Source organism: Ips typographus, linkage group LG1 (genome assembly GCF_016097725.1).
Source record: "Ips typographus isolate SLU linkage group LG1, UJ_Ityp_2.0, whole genome shotgun sequence".
Classification (NCBI taxonomy): domain Eukaryota; kingdom Metazoa; phylum Arthropoda; class Insecta; order Coleoptera; family Curculionidae; genus Ips; species Ips typographus.
In genome coordinates, this window is record NC_138422.1 from 30,773,062 (window position 1) to 30,795,208 (window position 22,147).

General features: G+C 33.7%; 3 protein-coding genes across 6 annotated transcripts in view; 2 read left to right on the forward strand and 1 right to left on the reverse strand.

Annotated features, from left to right (window-relative positions):
* Window positions 1–1,648: 1,648 nt before the first annotated feature.
* CAH3 (Carbonic anhydrase 3) lies at window positions 1,649–15,909 on the forward strand. 2 transcript variants are annotated; one of them, XM_081983354.1, is made up of 7 exons: window positions 1,649–1,731; window positions 10,892–10,957; window positions 13,908–14,078; window positions 14,249–14,390; window positions 14,987–15,186; window positions 15,240–15,376; window positions 15,432–15,909. In XM_081983354.1, exons 1-7 carry the CDS (start codon window positions 1,668–1,670, stop codon window positions 15,573–15,575), a joined length of 924 nt encoding a protein of 307 aa, XP_081839480.1. In that variant the 5' UTR covers window positions 1,649–1,667; the 3' UTR covers window positions 15,576–15,909. The 2 variants fall into 2 exon arrangements, with proteins under 2 accessions (XP_081839480.1, XP_081839471.1); XM_081983345.1 differs by lacking the exon at window positions 1,649–1,731 and adding an exon at window positions 5,033–5,457.
* Window positions 15,910–16,331: 422 nt separating this feature from the next.
* On the reverse strand, window positions 16,332–18,089 carry LOC145731544 (carbonic anhydrase 2-like). Its single transcript, XM_081983376.1, has 5 exons — window positions 17,673–18,089; window positions 17,414–17,620; window positions 17,115–17,362; window positions 16,844–17,068; window positions 16,332–16,787 (listed from the first exon to the last, which is right to left on the reverse strand). The coding sequence occupies exons 1-5, from the start codon at window positions 17,692–17,694 to the stop codon at window positions 16,347–16,349; spliced, it is 1,143 nt and encodes a 380-aa protein (XP_081839502.1). The 5' UTR covers window positions 17,695–18,089; the 3' UTR covers window positions 16,332–16,346.
* A 189-nt stretch (window positions 18,090–18,278) lies between these two features.
* Window positions 18,279–22,147, forward strand: part of LOC145731486 (histone-lysine N-methyltransferase 2C-like) — a 31,618-nt gene continuing 27,749 nt past the window's right edge. For all 3 annotated transcript variants that reach the window (XM_081983295.1, XM_081983304.1, XM_081983302.1), the window contains exons 1-8: window positions 18,279–18,467; window positions 20,055–20,193; window positions 20,447–20,575; window positions 20,703–20,841; window positions 20,897–21,017; window positions 21,069–21,423; window positions 21,478–21,699; window positions 21,854–21,964. In XM_081983295.1, coding sequence (XP_081839421.1) covers window positions 20,058–20,193; window positions 20,447–20,575; window positions 20,703–20,841; window positions 20,897–21,017; window positions 21,069–21,423; window positions 21,478–21,699; window positions 21,854–21,964 — 1,213 coding nt within the window. In that variant the 5' untranslated portion in view covers window positions 18,279–18,467; window positions 20,055–20,057. The remainder of the gene's footprint in view (window positions 18,468–20,054; window positions 20,194–20,446; window positions 20,576–20,702; window positions 20,842–20,896; window positions 21,018–21,068; window positions 21,424–21,477; window positions 21,700–21,853; window positions 21,965–22,147) is intronic.

Genomic DNA, 22,147 nt, shown 5'->3' on the forward strand with positions numbered 1-22,147 from the left:
GCCAGAAATCTCCATTAATTTTTTTAACAAAGTTTACAGTGGACTTTGCTGTAAAACGTAAGACCTTAAATATCTCAAAAATCATACAGTTTTTCCAAATTATAGTAAACTATTTTATGCAGTCTTTCAAAAGTAGAAGTGAATCATTCTCAAATATACAAGATGTTTTCGCGTTTTATTTGTAGGTGTTTGGTTTCTTTTTCTATTTTTTTAAATTTTTTTGCCTGTTTTAACAAGTTCTACATCGTACATAGACAATATACAACAAATTTGTTGTTTTCAGCTGACAAAGTAAACATAAAGGGCAAGCTACGTCCCTGTATCTCTATCGGATACAATGTCACGAGGCACACAGTTTAATCAATACGAACTTAATTTGCATAAACTATTTAAACCACTTGTAACATGACGTGCTCACCGCTCGGTTATCCATATTATATTATGTAGGTGTGTTTGGGGAATATCGCAAAAATGTAATTAATGAACTGGCAAAAAGCAGTTTCGAGCGGCCTGCTAATTCAATTAGGCAGCGTTTATTTGCACAATAAGCACGTTGGTAATTTTTGCACATACTTTTATGTTTGTCTAGTTGTGTATTTATACTAAAAATCATAGAAAATTAGGACGACATTATACTATTTCACTTTTTTTACTTAACAAAATTCCATCTATGTAATTGCTCAATTGTTTTCGAGATATTGAAATTTGAAGAAACTTTTACACCTTTCTATAGCTCCTAAACAGATTGAGCAAAACGGTTTGTATGTTACTATCTAGGTAGTATGGCAAAGATATTTAATATTTTTGACTCTTGTCAAAATTTAAAATATGAACAGGTGATAGATTTCAAAATGGTCAGAGAGGAACACGGAAGCCGTTTTGCTCTATTTCAATCTCTTTAGGAGAAAATTTCATTGTTTTCAGTTTTGGTGTCAATCAAACCTTTTCATTTGTTGTCGGAGAATACATAATAATTATTTTCGGCATTCTGGAAACGACATTCTATTTTAGTTTGATTTTCCGTATACAGGTGTGGTAAATCCAAAACCGACCATAGGACAACCGTGTAACTGACAGAGAAACGTAGATAACTGCATGCGTGGGACAAAGACAGTAAACGAAAAAAATACCAAGTAGGCCATATTTTCAGTACGCTGTTGCCAAAATCCAATACCGTCAAAATTAATTTTGTACCAACCAACGGTGTTGGAACGGTATTGGATTTTGGCAACAGCGTACTGAAAATATAGCCTACTTGGTATTTTTTTCGTTTACTGTCTTTGTCGCACGCATGCAATTATCTACGTTTCTCTGTCAGTTACACGGTTTTCCTATGGTCGGTTTTGGATTTACCACACCTGTATGTATATTTTTTGTTTGTTTTGAAACCAGTAGTTTTACACTTTGGTAACAACTGTACATTGATAGTGACGTCACCGCAAATTTGTTTGGTTTTTAGTATAGACGTCAAACAAGACAGATGTACTTGATAAAACTGAGACTCTGTCAGCATTATCTAGCAACATCCAGTGACGTCACCTAGATCTAAAAATACTATATTTTTCCAATAAACTCTATGGAGATTTAGTGATTGATAATGACGCAGAAATTGATAAAGCCGGCATCGTGCAATCCCCCGGCTTTAGTTTCAGTTCAAACAGTGAATAATGTATGTAATCGTGCCTCTACTCACAGAAACGTACATTTATTTGATACGCAATCTATTCGAAGGTAAATATTAGACGCGATAATGTGATTTACGGCAATCACGAGACGCATTATTTGCGCTTTACAACATTACTTTACGAAAAAGTATCACAAGTGAACAAATTTTGATTTACCGTTAAAAATGTGTTAAATACAGGCTATAAATCGTACAGGACTACGTAAGGCAGGTAAATCCGGATTTGCACTGATTTAGCGCACCTTTGCTTTTGATAATAACAATACACAATACTGATAAGCTCTGTAAATTGATTTTTACATATTTTAAAGAAAATTCACTTAGAATACTAGAAATAAGTGTATTATAAACAGCCCCTAGTTTATTAACCTACAAAGTATAAAAACTAAACTTTTTAAAATTGTATAATAATGAAATCAGTGTTAATCACACTTCTTTTCCACAATGTATACAGGGTGCTACAAATTCGATGCATTAGCATTGCTGTTTCAGAAAGTATAATAGAAAATAGTGCCTCCAGAAGGTGCCATTAATTTTCCAAAATCATCAATAATAAAATGGTTAAAAAATGAAATAGAATCTAGATATCTACGAGTGTAATAAAAAAAATTTGTATTTTTTTTACCAAATTATTTAGCAATAATATGCGCAACTTTGCCTCCATTTTACTAAAGCTCTATCAATTATAGTTTCTGATGTGATAGCAATCCTAATACAACGAATTTGTAACACCCTGTAATTAATAAAACATTTTGACATACGTTTTACCTACCTATGTTGCACTTTTATGAAATTCTTCCTAGAAGTTTCTAATAATGTTTGCTTAAAATAACAAATATACATATAACATCTATCATACCATTTTTCACATTTTAATTAAGTTTATAGAATTGCATGGTATTCTTTCTTACAAAAAGATTTACAAACTCTAGACACGTAGGAAAATTACTTTGACGTGAAAAAGTTTAATTCCTTATTATACAGACTGGTTGGAAAATAATTATTTTGATGCGCCATTCAAAATCTGGAAGATTGGAATAATTATAATAAATAATTAATTTTTAACCACCCTGTATAATGAAGAATGAATTTTTTATGTCAAAGTAGCAACGCTAACCCTTCTTAAGCTCCAACTCAAACTTTTATTAAAATCGCGAAAACGGTTAGAAATAGATGTAGGAGAATGCTAAAAATAAGCGTTCTAAAAATCCAGAAGTTTACAAATTGTCCCGTTTAAACTGGAAATGCTTCTATATCAACTTAATCTACAAATAAAGTGGGTGTTTGTTTCAATCAAAATGGTGACAAACTCATAAAAGAAAGTTTGGAAAGTTCAAACTATTCAAAAGTAATTGTCCGCCAGGGGCCATTTTGACTAGCTGACGATACCTATATTATGTAAACATGAAAAAATGCCTATTTTCTTTAATAGATACTGCCAACGTTCACACAATCTTTTTTTTAGACAACATCAAGCCATAGTTCATGTTTGTTAGATTTTTTTCTAGGCGGTTGCCTCTCTTTCAATAATGTTCACCAGCCGCCACTGAGGTTTGGTATTGTTTTACTGAAAAAATAAAAACTAATTGTATACGACTACTAAATACTTCTTTGTTAAAAAATAAAATATAATAGAAAGTGGTCTTTGTAAAAACATTTAATTCTAAAATGTTAGTATTTATCTTATCAATGCGAAACACTAAACCGAAACTAGGCATACATAAATTACGGATCAAAAAGGAGATTAAAACAATATCAATCATTATTAAGTTTTTTCAACAGACTAAAAGACAAGTGTGGCTGAAAATCTTAAAATACAACCAATCATTCTGAAACAGTGTTATCGCTATACAAGTATGCAGGATTACAAAAAAAAATTACTGAACAACTTTAGCTTTACAATTTAGCTCCTGCTGAACCGATCATTTCGAAACTTGGGACTCGAATAAAATCAAAGTTTACAAGGAGGAGCTGTACAAAGAAGCAGCAACACTTTTGTATCTTCATTTTTTAAATCCAGGTAATTACTTGGTTGTTTTTAAATATTAGAACTGTCTTTTAAAAGCTCCTACTCATAAGACAATCATCAAAATGCAACATTCATTGCTAGATGGTCATTTTGACCATCATATAGTATATAAAACCAGTATAATTTAAATTCACCTTGCACAAAACAACTATTTCAGAAATTGTCAGATTGAAACAAGTTTTTAGGCTCATGAATATTCTAGGTAGTTTACAAACCACTAGTGCAAAAAAAATTATATGCAACTTTTTTGCTACAATTTTAAAATTCAGTTTGTGCTTCATCAAACTTCTTTATTTACTATTGATACTATTCTAAAGTAATTAATACGAGATTAAAAGCTATTAGCCATCCGTTTCCTGTATAATTTTGCACCTAAAAACGTTACAAAATTGTAACTTTATTATACGTTACGCGACCTATATAATTTACTAAACCCCCAATTTAGCAATTATCCATTTTAATATCATCAATTAGTGACATATTATATACATAATACTTGTTTAGGCCTAAAACCTTTTAAATCCCTCTAAATGGCATGTGCCGTAGTAAAGTTTGGTCCGCACCAATAAATCAATCGTATACACTAATCCTTTTCAGAAGCTGAATGACGTAGAGGATGTAATATTGTTATTAACAATTTATTGATTGATTTAACAATTATTATTGCGCTGGTCAAATGTACACGTTCGCATTAATGAATTACGCAAATTTTCATAAGAAATTTGCAAATTAATACAGAAAAGAGTACGTGTGTTTCGCCAATCAATTATTACTGTTTATATAGTGTATTACTCTTTATTATGTGTTTGAGAGGATTATTGTCAGTGACAAGGTAATAATTGGGATTAACTCATTTTCGCAACTTTGACGGAAAAATATGGTACTACAGGACCGTAACAAACCTATTTTTTGCTAATTACTTTATACTGTTTGGTTTGTAATTAAGTTAAATGTATTATTGTTAAATATTTTATAATTAACTACGCCAGCAGGATAATTCGACTATAATCCAGTTATATTAGCTGACAATAAATTTAAAGCGCAACTAATAACCTAATTGAAGTAAAATTTACAATATTGGATGCCTAAATTATCTCATCAATTATGTCTTTGATAATTGTGTCAATATTGCTTTTTCCGGTATTTAAATTAAATTGGTCAAATTTGTTAAAGTTGGTCACCAAATAGATAAAGGTATAATTTTCTCATAACTGGCAACGTAGCATAAAATACCAATTTTTTTGGTAATAAATTCCAGCTTAAGCCCTGTAGATAAATTGTTTATCTTCAGTTATCGACTGGTTTAATAACGATCGTAGTGTGGGCTATAGAAAGTAGTCAGGTATACATTTTGTTACCGTGAAAATGACGGATAATTTGACGAAAAACAGCCGAAAAGCTGATTTTGATAATGAGGAACCGCCGCAAAAAAAACGGAAAAGTGACAAAGAAGAAACGTCAAAAAGTCTCGACAAAAAACCTGATGATGCCCCGGCCAGTTCGAAACTCGATGGTTCTGAAAAACCGGTAGCCACAAAATTAAAAACTGAAGCAACAAGTCTGGACAACCAAAATCCTGATGATGCGTCAGATAGTTCGAAACGCCGTTCAGAGGAACCGGCGGCGAAAAAATTAAAAACCGAAGCAACAAGTGAAGGCAACCAAAAGCCTGATGATGCCGCGGGCAGTTCAAAACCCCGTTCTGAGGAACCGCCGTTAAAAAAAATTAAAAAATTGAAACCGGGTAAGAATCTGCTATTTCGTAATTATGTGAGAAAAATCTTTCCCAGTTTACTCCACACATTTTTGACAACTGTTTAAAGTTTAAAGTCACGTGATGTACCGTCATTTTGAGAGTTTTAACTTAAGTTGTTTCACATTGAAGCAATTTTCCAAAGTCACCTGACCTATTATGTGATATTGAAAGACTTTACAGTTTAAACTACATTTTTTAAGGTCACCTGACTTTTTCGGTAATCTGTATGGCTGTGTGCACCGCCCTCTATACTAGAAAGCCTAAAATGTCACTTTTAATGGCGGCGTTAGCGGTTTTCGTTTTATACACCAACGTATGCAGATGCAGTAAGATATATGTATTTTCTTTATTATTTCGTGTAGTTGATTGCAAGTTGTGAGTAAAAAATCAAAAAAAGGTTCATTCCTGATCCAGATATGTATAATTAGAGCTTTTTATACACAATCCAGCCTAAACGAATTGGTTGGAACATTTTGTCCTGGAAAGTACAACACACAGCAAACTAGTTTAAACACTGTTCAATGTAAGAAAATTTGTAAATCCTTGAAACTAGGTAAGCAAAATTGGTAAATGGTTCTTATGTTATTACCAAGAACATTCATTCAAAAATTTTTACACTCACAATGAAGGATGCTTTAAAATGAAACTCACTAACTCACATACCTGTGCATGTAACAAGTACCTAATAAGTTTACTGTACTAGAAAGCACTTGTACCTACCACTGAGTATAGTGTTGGAGTAAAATCATCCCACTTCAAAATGTCTCACCACTGTTGAGTTAGGTCCGGTTTTTTGTAAAGTAAAAAACTGACACGGTTTGGCTTTTTCCTGAATTGCCGTTACAATGTGGCTTGAAAAACTTATGAACGGCAAGAAACAAAAATAACTTGTGCAAGTAACCTCAAGTCTTGATTTTAAACCGTAAAAATTAATCTAGTCCTCATAAAACTCAATTTCCACAATACAAACTGTCACCAGTATTCCCGCCATATTGGAATTTTTGACAAGCATCTTCTAGGCTTTCTAGTATAGTAGGCGGTGCTGTGTGACATATTTCCACCATTTTCAAAGTCTTTACATAAGAGACATGAACTGTTTCACAATTTTCAGGATCACGTGACATATTCTCATCATTTTGTAAACTGTTTCGCCTTCATGCAATTTTCCAAGACCAACTGACCTTTTCTGTCATATTGTTAAGTTGTTTAATTTTAACTATAGTTGTTTCAAGGTCACGTGGCTTTATCAGCATTATTATTCAAGGCTACACGTGACATATTTCCACATTATTTTTTATTTAGCTTTAACATTAATTTTTAACTATTTCGTATGCGTCGTGATTCACTCTGTATACTAGTTAATCATATACCTATATGTAATTACAGAATTTATCTGGAATTATGTTTATTAATCCAGGGTTTACAGCAAACAAAAAGATGATTTTTTATTTGTTATCCTAAACAACAGAATGTACCACCAAATGTTTCGTGTGCGACTGAACTGAAAATCGTAATACTGGTGTTTGATGGAACGATAGACAAAACAAATATTTTAATAATGTCTCACCTACGTTAAAACTTTACAAACTACAATATTGACGTTGCGTAAATCTAGTAGAATTTGAAACACAAACATCCTTTATTACGTTCAGTGGCGTATGTTTACTATAACGTCCAGAAAAAATAAAAAACCAATATAACTACAATAAATTGCCCTTTAAAAAAAAAACGTATGCAATTTTGCCAGCTACAAGTTTAATTTACCCATATTGACCTAATATAAGTATCGTCATGTACAGTTGATTGAACAGACAGTTGATATTTGAACAGTTTGAACCTATCAATTTTGATTGATATACAAAAGTTCCTCAAGTTTCGTTTGATCTCAGAAACTCAACTACTAAAAGCCAGGAGAATACCACCATAGTGGTGCACACTTCTAGAAAATACAAAAAATACTCAAGGTGTTCTATTTAAAAAGTCAAAATTGAGTCAAAAGTTGACGATGCAAAATAAAACAAAAAAAAGGTTATTTTCAAATAAAGATAAATTCCACATGCAAAAAAATGTGATACGCACTTTTTCCGCGTTCTAATTCAACCTTTCAATTTAGGCTAAAGCAATAAAAAATAATTTGCAAAGGTAATAACAAATGTCCCCGTGTACAACTCGAAATTAGCCTAGACAGAAGAAGGTTTAACGATTGCGGGATTAGCATCGTAAATTGTAATTAGCCCAATCTGGCGGCTTTGCTTGTCCCTTATCACAATAATGATGTGATTGTCTCGGTGACTGATTACATTTTTGCGAATTAAAAGTTTGGGTGTCAAATTGTTGATATTACGTAAATTTCCACAAATAAACGGGTCAAGTAGGTTTAGCGATTTCGTTCAGGAATGTATGTATACACGCATGTAATACTGAATAGATAAAAACAAAAGTTTAAGATTTTGTGGTAGGACGACCTTTTCATAAAACTAGACTGAATTTACTTATTATCATCATCCGAGTGATATAGCACACATTATACATGCTTTGAGAGTACTAGTAATGATGATATACAGTGTGTCCCGAATTGATTTTAACCGTAGGAGTTACCGAAACAAATAAAGAATGATTTATATGAAACTTAACACTTCCGGTCTGTAATTTTTATCAAAATTAGTCAAATATAAACTACTCGCCACGTCAACCGGGATAGTAATTTTTTTGGGTCATTTTTAAAACCTTACCATTCAGCTATGTGTCATTTTAGTTGGGTGAAGATCCAATATTATGTTACATAATTTTTAAAGCCACCCCATGACCAATAAGACTATACAGGGTGGCTAGAGACAATCAAAGTGGGACAAGAACGTGTGCAAAAAAAGAAAAGTTATTAACTACAGGAACATTTCTAATATACAGGTGTGGTAAATCCAAAACCGACCTTAGGAAAATCGTGTAACGGACAGAGACACATAAATGATTGAATGCGCGTGACAAAGACAGAACACCTCCAAAAATTGTAAGTAGGCCATAATTTTGCATGAGTGTTGTCAAACTGACTGATTTTACCGACTGGATTTGAGGTTAGATTTTAATCGCAGATGACAGATGAAATATTACTACAATAGGGAGGTCTCGTAACGCTACAGCAATTCGACTGCTAAATGAAAAATAAGTAATTTCATTCAAATCGTTAAACAAATTTGACAGAAATCAGACTAAATACAGCTCACACTTACCGACTATAATAAATTAGGAATAATCCAACAACAAAATTAATTTTGTCGACGCTATTGGATACTTGGCGTTTGGCCACACTGCGCTGAAAATATGGCCTACTTCATATTTGTTCACTTTTCTGTCTTTGTCCCGCGCATTTAATTATCTACGTTTCTCTGTCCGTAACACAGTTCAATCTTGAGTTAAGCCACATTAGCAGGTTTCTATCTATCATTCCAATTCCGTTGTATGTTCAACATTATTTGTTACATAATCTGAGTACTTTTCAGGACAAGCTCCATATTTGGTAAGACCTTACACGGAGTCCAACAGTGAGTGAAACTTCAAATTGTTTGCACTGGAGGAGGGGAACAACTCCTCTACTTTAACTGTCTCTAAACAACCTGTATGGTCGGTTAAGGAACTTAACTTAAAATTATACAACACATAATATGACGTGACTTAATATGACAGTTCAAAGCTACTACTTTAATTTGAGATTGAACACTGCTATGTTGCATTTTTTGCATAAATCGATATTTCTTAAGTCACAGGATGTTTGGATTGGGGAACGGCCAAAAACGTCCCAAGATATTGACCTAACACAACAACAACACTTCCTTGTGTTAAAACAAACCCAAAAAAAAATATTGATCAATTGGGGACGACTTGAAAATTTCACTTTTTTGCACACCCTTCTTTTCCACTCTGTATAGTGCAGTGGCGGAGCATTCAAATCAGAGTTTGTTCCATCAACCAAAACCCAATAAATTAAGCTAAATGGCAAAAAAATGGCAAGTTTTTATAAATGCTAATCACCCTAAGCTAAATTGTGATTTGAGTGTGACAGATCATGTGCAAAATGTCATATTCAACACAACTTAGCCTAGGTAGCACTTAGGATGCTCTTAATTAATTTGTTAATTTGCTCTTAATATTAATATAGTCCTCAACTACTCATCCTTCTTATAGAGGCCATCTTAGTATTTTGAAAAAAACTTCTGTTTACAGTAAACTTGACATATAACTGAGTTATTTGGTAATAAAAACAGGTTTGACTGATTTCGACATCTTCCATTTTCATACCTCACAACTCAGTTATTTTGACATATTCAGGGTGTTTTCATTTACCTATGCAAATTTAAAGTCGTTGAAATCCCACTGTTGGTCAACCCTATACAGGTGTGGTAAATCCAAAACCGACCATAGGAAAACCGCGTAACGGACAGAGAAACGTACATTATTGCATGCGCGGGACTAAGACAGAAAACGAAAAAAATATCAAGTAGGCCATATTTTCAGCGCGCTGTTGCCAAACGCCAAGTTATTTTGTCGACGGTATTTGAGTGATACTTGGCGTTTGGCAACAGCGCGCTGAAAATATGGCCTACTTGATATTTTTTTCGTTTTCTGTCTTAGTCCCGCGCATGCAATAATGTACGTTTCTCTGTCCGTTACGCGGTTTTCCTATGGTCGGTTTTGGATTTACCACACCTGTATAGAGTTGGTAGTAAAAATTTCACATAACTAAATTATTTCATCATAAAAAGAGATTATTTGAATTGAAATTTTAATTTAAAAGTGTTCATTTTGTCAGTTTATAACGCGGTTATTTTGATAGCTTTGTATCTCCGTATTTCTTTTCTACTAACTTGTTGATTAGAAAAAAAGAAAATAATAAAGCAAAGTGAGAGTCGGGTAAATAAGACACAAAAAAAAATTGATAAAAAAATGTGATGTTGCTTTATTTTTCGGTCGCAAAAAATCTTAAAATCTTTAAATATTGTTCAATGCAAATTAGATACTCGTTCAAAAATGCAATTATACAGGACGTCCATAAAAACTTATTCACCATTCAAGATTGATTATTTTTAACTGAAATTCGAATATCATGTAAAACCAATTTGGGACACACTGTATGTTTACATGTTAATAAACATCAGCCTATGTTTATCTTGCCTTGATTAATCTGTGGCTTAAACGAGATTTCCGCTATACAAAACCAGAACCGTCCGAGGTACCGCGTTTGCGCGTTCGGTACCATCACTTTTACGACCAACTGTATATATCAACAGCACTGATTCACTTAGTTCATTAACGCTAAAACCTTGCTGTATTCAATCAAGTTGAAGCAGTGTTGTTTACCTAGTGCCACTTACTTTAAATTCAGTAACCAGTTTAGGTAAAGAAATCATGACCGGTTCCGATCTTACAGGTACCACAAGAAGTAAATGCTTATGCGGCCCCGGCGATGACCAACCCGCTACATCTCAACTAGTCGGTAAGTGTCTGTTAAATTTAACCGTATAGTTTGATAAAAACGGCTCTAAGTTGCCGTATAAAAGCACGTTTCGACGAAAACGTAAATATATCAAGTAACCTTGATCGGTGTCAGGTTCAAAAGGTTACAACATGAATATATAAAGCGTTCCGAATTTATTGGACTTGCATAAATTATTGTTGATGCCCTTCAAGCACTGAAGGCTAAACAATAGGTTCGTGTCAGTTATTTTATTAGTTTTATTCGCAGAAATCCGGAAAAAAATAACAACCAAACATACATACCGGCAAAATGATTGTTTTATCATTTACATGGATTACGCTAAAAATTACAATTTATATACAGTGTGTTACAGAAACAAATATGAGTGAAAGGTTAGTTTTTTAGAAAAACTACTAATCAGCAACCAATTTATTTTTTTCTTATTTTTTTGTCTTATTTTTTAATTTCTCAGTAAATTTTCAAAGGGTTTTTTCATGTATTGTAGGTATATCTTAGAGAAACCAAATGAATGAATACGGTTAGTAGTAATTTAGTTATTATTAATTTTTAAAGCAATTTTTATTGAAAATAAAAAAAATGTAATGTAGGAGGAATTAGATTTGCACAAAATAAAAGTAGATGTAGATCGAAATCCAGATCTCTGTTTTTCTATCTATATGCTTATCTTATATGTATGGTGTACTTGAAAACAGAAAAAAGCGATATTTTGATCAATAAAATAGAATACAGGATGTTTTTTTTAACAATTTAAGTCCGACGATTTGACAATTCCTGATTATTTATATTTCTATTATTTGCTTTCATCTAGAAATCTTGCAACCAATCAGGTACACCGTACAGGTGTTTTAACACCACTAACCTAAATAGACTTCAGTTAGCTATTCAGTAAAATCTAGCGGTTCACCCTGTAAATGCATTATAAAGTAGTTTGTGAAGTTATTTAGTTTACGCCTTCATGCTAATTATTTAAAAGTAAATTGATGGGAAATTTTCCTGGTGGCCTCGAGATGTTTTTCTAATTGCTTCATTCATAGGGAAATTGATGTAAAGTAATTGCAGGTTGATAAGGTAAGTGGTTACCTTGAACTTAACAACGTGAAAAATATTAAAAAAACTGCGTAGAAAAAAAATGTAATATGTATGTATGTGACTTTTTCTTGTATTAATTTGCAAGACCGTTTATTTTAAAAATAGTTTATGTATGATGAAATTACAACTCACTATTGAATGCAAAAATCTGTTTAAATAAATTATTTAAAACCAAATTTTAAATCAATACTTGAAGGTGGTTAACGTCTGCTTTTGTTGCAACTAAGTAATTTTAAAATATACGTTTTACTTCATATACAAGATGTGTGGAAGAATTTGACAGAAGGATCCCTTTTTCCAAATAGATTGGTGTCCGTTTGGAAAATCTTATTTTTTACCATAAACGAATGCACTCTGTGGTTTTTGCACATCAATTACCGGATGCTAATTGAATTTGGTCGCATTTTCAAAACATTGCTTTTGAGCACATCGATCAATGTATTTTACCCTGTATATTTTTGATTTAACATAACAATTATTACAGTGAAGATTTCGAAGTATTCTATTCTCTAGCTTTTAGAGCTGATAAAGTTGCCATTATGGTAATGCTATGATACCATTTTAGCACTTTAGCGTATTTTATCTCCACTATTTGAATAGAAAACCTTGAAATTCTGTTTTTTAGAAAATGTCTGGGAAAATTACGTTGCCACAATGTAGGAAAAGATGATATAAAAATAAACGACAATAGACTTCTGATGTCAATCAAAGATTTCAACTTTATAAAGCAAGACAAATAGGGGCTACCAACGCAACAACTTTTAGGCAACATTTCTGACATCATACTACTTTTGTATAATTTCTCGTATATTTTTCCAATTTGATTTCAAATAACACGGTTTCAGTCATTTCAAAAAAATAATTACTGCACCTGAACTGTTCAATAATGTAATTTTACCCAAAAGTGTTCAACCTAGCAGCCATAACAATACGATAAACTATTATTATCATCGATTATTGGCACACTGGAAATAATACACGCTAAAACAGTATAACAATACCCGATCAGACAACAATTATTAATATTATCGTTACATCTATACATAAAATATAGTCTGATGCGTGTCGAGTATGTGTTATGTATCATTATTTTAATTATCTACTAGAAGTACATAATACGGGTTCGTGGTTTTATATACCGCTCTAAACTGGTTGATAAAGTGGCTTTATGTTGGCAACGCAATATCTCGATGAGTAATTAAAGTAACTATTAGGAAATATAAAAAAACGCTAGTTTAAGGCGTGTCACAATTATGTTCATTTATTTATCTGTATGTAATTAGATTTTACTGGGAAATTGTCTGAAAATAGAAACACTAATTTGCATTGTCTTTTCTGTAATTTTCCAATGCAGAAAACCTTAATAGTTTTAATTTTATAAATAAATTTTAGACAACCATTATTATCTGTACTATGACTTATTTTTGATAGAATTTAGTTTATATTTTATATAGATTTTTTCATTCTTTTGCTTTTTTCCACTATTAACATTTTTAAAATTTTAAGCAGTTGCCAAAAGTTATTCGGTCTACAAATAATTCTTTTGGCTTGCAGAGTCTATAAGTTAGCCACCCTGGACAGGAAAAATTTTAAAGAAAGCACTAATACCACAAAAATCAAAAAACTGAATGACATTTTTATAACTTTGTGCAGTCTACTATAGGTATTTTGTAATCCATGGTGACTGAAATGTGTTCTGTTTCTAGAGTAAATCGTTGACTTTGGTAGTGTAGTAAATTGAGTTTGAAACATTTCAGAATCTTTTCAAAAGTTGTTGATGACCATAACAGTGGTTGTGAGGAAAAATGTTACTTTCGACACTTGTTGCACAAAAATAACTAAATCTTGAACTTTTCAGAGGATCACGATGCTACAATTCGCATAGCCGCATGGCGTCTACAAAAATTCCAATCCCCGATCCAAGTGAAGCGTGACGAAAGCATCCATCATGATCATTTCGAACCATTGGAGTTTCACGGACATTGGGACAACGTTGGTGAAGCCACATTCGAAAATACGGGAAAAACAGGTACTAACTAAAAACATACTGAGTAATTTTAAATCAACCGAACCGATTTGCGACATGCGGTTTAGCAAATTTCAATGCAGTTCCAAATAATTGGGATGACGTTATTTTTTTATGGGTGTGCAAAATTGTTTAGTGGCTTGCATAATTTAATTAACGGTTTGTTTTTCTAGCCGTAGTCCGATTCCAAAGGGAAGAACAACCGTATCTGATTGGTGGGCCTTTGCACGAAGACGTCTATCTATTTGAACAATTGCATTTCCATTGGAGTGATGATGACAATGCTGGATGCGAACATATTTTTGAAGACAAACAGTAAGTACTTTTGAAAAATAGGTGGCGCTAGATGTTGTACCATAAAAATCATAAAAGATGATTTTTCCAAATATGTACTTTTCAATTTTTTTAATCTTATACGCAGAAAAGCAAAAACCCTTACGAATTCCTTGTATTTAGTATGCATCAAAATCAACTTTACAATAATGATACTTTAATAATAATCCGGAACAGGGTCGTAGTAATTAAAATTCAATGATTATTACATACATCTTGAATGCATTATTTAGTACCATTACGAAGCAAATTTGAGCAAAGTTGGGTACCTCAAAGGAAAAAAAATCAAATTAGGTGCGGCAACTACTTACCGCAAGTAAAAAACCCAAACTTGACTCTATTGACCTTGCTAGAAAATTAAAATTCACACACAGTTGAATTAATCTATAATCTATTACAATATCCAAGTTTCTCAGTCCTATTTTTTTCTTAAAACGACAGTAAAAAGTAAAATTTCTGAACAAATGATTGGAGTAACAATTTTACTTTTCGAATACTCTCTCTCTTTATTTGTCAGTTAACTTGAAATTTCTGACGTCATCCCAACTTAGCTTGATTTTATTATATCAATTTTCCAGATATTCAATGGAAGTCCACGCAGTGCACTACAACAAGAAATACTCTACGTTCAAGGAAGCTGCCGACAAACCAGATGGGCTGGCCGTGGTTGGTATTTTTTTGGAAGCTACAGATAACGCTGATAATCCTTGTTTTACAAAGCTGACCAAAGCCGTCCAGGACATTATTAAAGTCAATACATCCACTAGTGTAGCTCCAGGTAATATTTGAATTTTCGGTCTGAAAGAGCATTAACCACCAGTTTTCCGTTAGATTGTTTGACCTGGATCAAAGAGGAAGCTCTATGCAAAGACTACTACACTTATCAAGGATCTTTAACAACTGAACCATATCTGGAAAGTGTCACTTGGATTTTATATCCCACTCCTATACACGTGTCCAAACATCAGGTAATTCACGCACACTCTCTAAAGTTCAATCGCATTCTGACAGTTTTACTTACAGGTGGCGCATTTCCGGGAACTAAAATCAACCCCGTGTGAAAAAGTCAAAATTCTGAACAACGTTAGACCCATCCAGACTCCACCGCCAGACAAAAAACCAGACATCTTCTTTGCCAGATCGCATCGCCGCAAAACCGACGACTAATAATCCAACTATTTTGAATTTGCGAGTCAAAAATCGCGATACGGCACTGGAATTCAGCCGTACCGATAAGTACCACATATACACAGCATTCTCTCTGTATATGTCTTTCTCTGCAATCTATACTAATCATCATAATATACATGTGACGCCGCCATTTTAATGTTTATATCGTAGATTTTCCGTAGTTTGTTGCAGATTGTAAGCTTTCGCGGGTCCTGAAGATAAAACAAAACTGTTTTTTATCGTTCGCCTGTTGAAAGCCGAAAGCTTGTGTTTGATCGTTGGAGACATTTGGTATATGTATGTTAAATAAATAAATGTTGACTTTCTTTTACTGATGTTTTTTTTTTGAAAATTACAAGTTTTGCAGTTAGTTTTAAATAAAACATTTATCTACCAACTTTTATGTTCTTCTGCTGCCTACATAGCAAAAAAGTGTACTCCTGAAGAATCCCAAATAATATATACGAGATATATGTCCAGAAAAAGAGTTAGAAAGGTCAGTTTTGGCTCATTTTGGTGGGGCATATAGGGGTCTTTTTTAACTACTTTTTGAGATACAGTAACATTAACATGAAAATCTAGAGAGGCGTCAAATGTAACTTAGAAATGTAATAAGTTTATAATACAATAAAAAACCTGAATTTCAGGATCTCATCTGCTTTAGTGATCGTGCCAATTAAATTCGTACGAAAACATGTAAATGTCCAGTATTTTGAAAAAAACTAGAGGTGCATAGGCGTGCGTTTCAGCACTTTTTCAAGTAAATTATCACGTTAGTGTAATAAATATTAAACGCAGTATATAAGTGGACAATAAAAGGTAATAAACCAAATCAATATATTTACTAAGTTCACAAAATATCAGCATAGTACTACTAATCAAATCCCTACTATTTTCCGCTTGAGGCTTCTGAAACAGACACTCGATTGAAGGTTTCTTAATACTGTCATTTAGTTTCAAGTCCTTCACAAAATCGTCATCCTCCTTTTTTATTGCGGTTCCTTTATGGTTACTCAGAAACAGTTGAATCCGATAAATCTGAGTTACTCTGTCTCCGACTTCAAGAGCTGGATCGGCCAATAAGGTGGCGTATTGCGAGCTGGAGGGGAGGATGTGAAATAAATGCCTGCTGCCCGTTGGTTGGATGTCTCGAAAATTTCTTCTGATTATTTCGTCGTCATTGTCTAGCAGAAATCTAAATGAGTCCATCTATGTCAATTTCACATTTACTAATGATTGTGACTTAAATAATTGTTTAATAATACTTGGTCTGGCGAGACGCTGATTGGTATTCTGGTTACCAACCACATAATAGAGTGAATGCAATCATTGGTGGACACTGATCCTTTATACATAAAGTAATCAGCTTCGAACTCTTTCAGAAGCACATTGAGTTGAACTGGAGGAAGCCTGGCGGATGAATGGGCCTTAGGAATGGCAGCCAAAGAATCTATGATGGATTGCAAGTCTGGATTGGAAGAATCCTGCAACTGAATTAGACGTTTAACATTAAGCAATCTCTAATTAAAAGCGTACATCCAACATGTAGACCAGAATCACTATTCCATCTCTCTCTTTCAAAGCGGATTCTTGAGTAAGGTAGCAACTTTTGAACAGCACTACGTGCAATTCACCTGGAAACTGTCTTCCATCTATGGTATGCTCACTCCCTTCCATATCGTTTATTCCCCAATGGAAATGCATCTGAGAGAACACATACTTTCCCGATAGGACTCCATTGGTGATGTAGGGTCGTTCCTGACCCCATTTACCACTAGCGATAACTACATACAAACTGCTCAAGCCATTCCTATTACTCTAACCACCTCACATACCACTATGCCCTGTATTAGTAACTTTCATTTTCTTAGGAGCCAAATCGAAATTCATCCAAGTTAAATGTGGACTGATGTTGACGGGAATTGCCTTGGCTATGTTAATGTCGATGGGGGATTCTTGCAAAGGTTCCTTGTCCAGTATTTCGCACACATTTACCAGATTATCGGTGGATAACTGTTGAAAAACGTCATCGCTAAGTGAATCTGCAAAAAACCTTCTTTAAAGAAATGGCAAAACGACAAAGAAGCGTTTTACCGTCTATTGGATGGGATGACATGATAGAAATATGGGGCGGGCAACATGAATTTAGTATTGATTTTAATGAATATTTTTGGTCATAGAGGTTTTTCGAATAATGACATTTTGCAACCCTAATTTGGCAAGTAGGAACTTGTCAGTTGGTGCATTTTTGATGTTTAGTACTAGAAAGGTGCGTTCGTCATAATAAAATTTAAACGGTAGATACCAAAAATCCTAAATTGCGGTTTTTAAAATAATGAGAGTAAAATAGATTTAAATTCCTATAAACGTTTTCTTCAAATAAACATCTATAATCCATAACTAATTAGAGACAATTTAAATTTTTTTCAATTTGCTTGTTTTTAAATTAGTAACGACTTGATTACACTTTTGCTCTGAACCCCTCAAGTCTGCTAAACGTATAAATAAAAAATAAACGAATAAATTAATTTATTTAATTTTTAATGTATTTGCAGAGACAATTGTTTATGGTATTTAACTTTAGTAGCTTCATACGTCTATTATACGCCACTGCTATTCTGGTCAATGACAAGTTTGACAGAATTATCCCAGTTGACGACTGTCAGGTTGACACTGTCACCAGTGTCATCCTTCTTCAGTCGTCACTCATCCGTCGTTTTTTTCCATCATTGTAGTTTTCCTATAAATTTTTATGTTTTAAATTTTTGTTTATTATTACTATTATTATTATTATCACGGACACGGACCAAATGTTAGTCTACACTTACTGTACGTTCGGTTTTCGTTTTGTCTAGTTTTAACTAAGCAAAGATGAGCTGAAACGAGCCCGTAAGTACCGACTTTAGTTGTATGATGTAGTGGTACAAACCCAAGCCTAATTAGTTGTAGGTAGTTTTAAGCTATTTTTACTAGTTTTGATCTTAATTAGGGGCGTTTTCCATTAATTAAGCATACCTTCTCTTTCTGTTCCTTCTGTAAATAAACTAATACAAAAGGTGCAGGTTTTTACCAAATAATTTTTAAATCAATTAGCTTGGCTCTGGATAACACAGGTTATACTAGTGGTTAGGAACCTTTAAAGAAGGATACCAAAATATACATTTTCTCCTATGAAAAATTGAGATCAGAAAGTATCTACCTACATAATCCAGTCAATAAAGTTACAAGACCAAGCTGTTTTATAACATGGCTAATAATTGGGTTTCTTTACACCTACCTCTAGATTTTGAGAAAACTTGCTTTTAATTGCTTAATTTTAACCAATTATAAAATTGTGCTGGAATGAGATAACAATTTGTTTCTACAAATTGAAAGCATGCTGAAAAACATTGTGGAAAACTAAAAAAAATATCACCAAAGGTTGGTTCAGCTGTTTGTTCATATCTGCAAAACTAGTCTATTTGCCCTAAAATGTTTGAGTATTAAAAGAATAGATATAGGTATTCGAGTACATATGTTGACTCCAACAAGTTTGTGGTATCCCTATGTATAACCGAGGTATAAAACTGGTCAAACATGATGGAAGGTGAAAGAGATGATGACATTAAAGATGCTATAAAGAAAAAATAGTGTCGAAGTGTTTTTAAGTAATTATAGGCAATGAACTGACTTGATTTTAAGATATAAGTTTTAGAAATTTAAAAGTTTACTTTTAAATTATGTTTGTAAAATTTATAGTACCTACATAAGGTCACTTATGTAGGTGTACATAAATACCTTCTTATTTCCAATAATTTAACTTGGTCTTTAAAATAGGTATTCTTACTCAGTGCACTGTTCGGCTACAGCTCATGACTCTTATGGCAACATCATGCTGATGATAAACTGATAACCATAATAGAAAAATTTCCTGACTATTAGTGTTGATTGCTAAAATTGTAATCCATTGATACAGTATGCTTAATCTAGCATGATTTAACAATATACTTTTTAGGAAACAGAAAAACTTTTAATAAGATTACCAATATTTCTTTTATTAGTTGGTTGGTGGACAGAAAGATGAAGTAAAATATGAAAACAGTTAGGTAGTATGTAGTATTATCTTCTCTATTTTCTTTTATTTGAGAAATAGTTATTTCCAAGTTAGAAGATCTTTCTTATAACTCTGCTCTAAGCTTGCATACAAGTAGATATAGTGATTTCATGATGGAGTAGGGACTAGAAACAAGACTTTTTGGGGAAATTTCATTAATAAGAGTTTAATATACTATTTATCTATGCAGAACCCTTAGCGGCCATCTGATAATATAATATAACATTGCATTTGCATGAAATTTTGATATTTGTGTATTTACCTACTGTGTGAGTGTTTAACAGGTCTTTAATTCCGTTGTTTCAAAATGCTTTTTAAGAAATGAAGAAGAGGGCTTAAACCAAGTACAATACCAACAATTAGTACAGTTTAAATTAATTTAGATTATGGATGACATTCCGTCAGTCCTGGATCCGGACGAGTTGATGGATCTGGAGGAGCCGGAAACCTACGATCTCGACGATGATGATGATGATATTCCCGATGATCCGTCAACGTCACCATTTCAGCATTTTTCTTCAGGTATGTTTTGTATTTTCCCTCCAATAATGATTTATTTTCCAGAATGGTTGGGTAAAAAGAAAATCACATTTTACAAACCTGCCTGAAATCTGTTTTATGATGAAGTACCTAAATACTACCTTTCACTTCAAGTTGCTAATAGCTTAAGTTTCCTTCTTGTCCAAGAACATGTCTTGTGTTTGGTTGCTTAAGGCAACAAAGCTATTTTTATTACTGTTACTTATTGAGTTTTTATATTAATAAACTTAACTAGGTCCGGCCTCAAATGCTACTTCAACAGCATCCTCACCTGTGGCCATTGAGGATTTTCCCACTCCCTTCAATTTATCAGGGAAACCATCGATGGTTAAACGAGGACGCGGTCGGCCAAGGAGAGAAGGAGGTAAGAAAATTTATTTACTGTATTGAGACAAAATGAGAAAAATCATGTAAAATTGTCTTGATTTAAGCTTTTACATATGGAAAAATGTAATTCTCAACAGTAACTTAAATTATTCTTAAAAAATCAGGTAAGCCCACCTCAAGGCGAGGTGGAGGAAATGGATTTCCTAGAGTGCGGAGATCAAGACCGGCGGGGTTTTCTCGATGCCGAGGTTCTAGAAGCGTTCGGCAACCGGACCGTATGGATTTCGAATTTCCATATATTAGGTAGGCCTTAACTTCTCTGTACCGTTTCATCTACACAGAATTTATTGATAAACAGTCCGACATCAATGGATGACATGGCTTTGCCCGACAGTGACGCTTTTTTCTTCCCTGAAAGGGAAAAAGCCTTTCCAGTGTTCGACGAGTTGCCTTACGGCCCCGAAGCTTGGCCCGGAAAAGTAATTTGAGATCAACATCACAGTCTGATAATTGAATTTGTTATGATTTAGGTGTGTGCCTTTTGTAACTTGGGGGAGCGCAGCCAATTAGGTCAGGGCGATATATTGAGGTTGAGCTGCCCTGAGGGCTTTACGCCCCAAAGATCCGCGAGCGAATGCCCCACTCCCCCACAACAAGCCCCTGAAAGGGAACTGGGCGATAAAAGCCCCAGAGCACCGGTTACCTGCCGGCGTAACAAAAATTTCAGCAGGAGTCGTAGCTTTTTGTCCAGCAACGAACACGTGGACGAACTAACTATTATAGGACACGTGGAAGAGCCGAGCGTCAACATCTTATACGAAAGCACTGGACAGTTTTATGTTCATCGCAATTGCGCCTTGTGGTCCTACGAAGTAACAAGGGCGGGTATGGATTGCACGCCTTTTCAAACTAAACTTAATTAAGTGAGTTACATCGTAGAAAACCAAGCTTTGGAAAACGTCGGCCCTGTAGTATTGAAAAGTTCTTCTCAAAAGTGCTCGTTTTGTAATCACTACGGAGCAAGTCTGGTGTGTAGGACGACCGGATGTACAAAAATCTTTCATTTTCCCTGTGCCACGGCGTCGGGAGCCTTTCAAGATTTGACCAGTCTGAATGTGTTCTGTAGCAGTCATTTGGGGGATGCAGCAATGTGTTCTGAAGGTAAGGTTTTTTATAGAAAGGTTTCAAGTGTATCAAAAATGGCTACATGGTAAGTTATATGACAAACTTGAGTTCCTAAATGTAATCTTTGTTAAGTACTGGGTTGTAATTTTTGGCCATAGTTATAAAGATTATTTGTGTATTTTTTTTCCAGCTGCAATATGCTATACTTGCAAAAGTGTGGGCGACATTGCCAATCTGATGTATTGCTCTAGCTGCGGTACTCATTATCACGGCAGTTGCGTCGGTCTGGCTCAGCTACCAGGTAAGTAATGTGTAAAATGTGAACAGAAAGAGTCAATTGGTACTACGAATGTATTGTTTCCTGTTGAACTCAATGTGTTTCTATGGTAGGAACAGTCCACAAAACCGTCAAACTTGTCTTTTTTAATTGGTTTAAAAAAGACGTATTTTGGCGTCAGTGTTTACTGGAATGTACACACATTAC

Coding starts and splice junctions, on each gene's coding strand:
- CAH3 (XM_081983345.1), top strand. CDS start 5,079: ATGACGGATAATTTGACGAAAAACAGCCGAAAAGCTGATTTTGATAAT. Junction 14,391..14,986: donor CATATTTTTGAAGACAAACA/GTAAGTACTTTT, acceptor TCAATTTTCCAG/ATATTCAATGGAAGTCCACG. Junction 15,377..15,431: donor TACACGTGTCCAAACATCAG/GTAATTCACGCA, acceptor TTTTACTTACAG/GTGGCGCATTTCCGGGAACT.
- LOC145731544 (XM_081983376.1), bottom strand. CDS start 17,694: ATGTCATCCCATCCAATAGACG. Junction 17,621..17,672: donor GTCATCCCATCCAATAGACG/GTAAAACGCTTC, acceptor GGTTTTTTGCAG/ATTCACTTAGCGATGACGTT. Junction 17,069..17,114: donor TTCTGGTCTACATGTTGGAT/GTACGCTTTTAA, acceptor CGTCTAATTCAG/TTGCAGGATTCTTCCAATCC.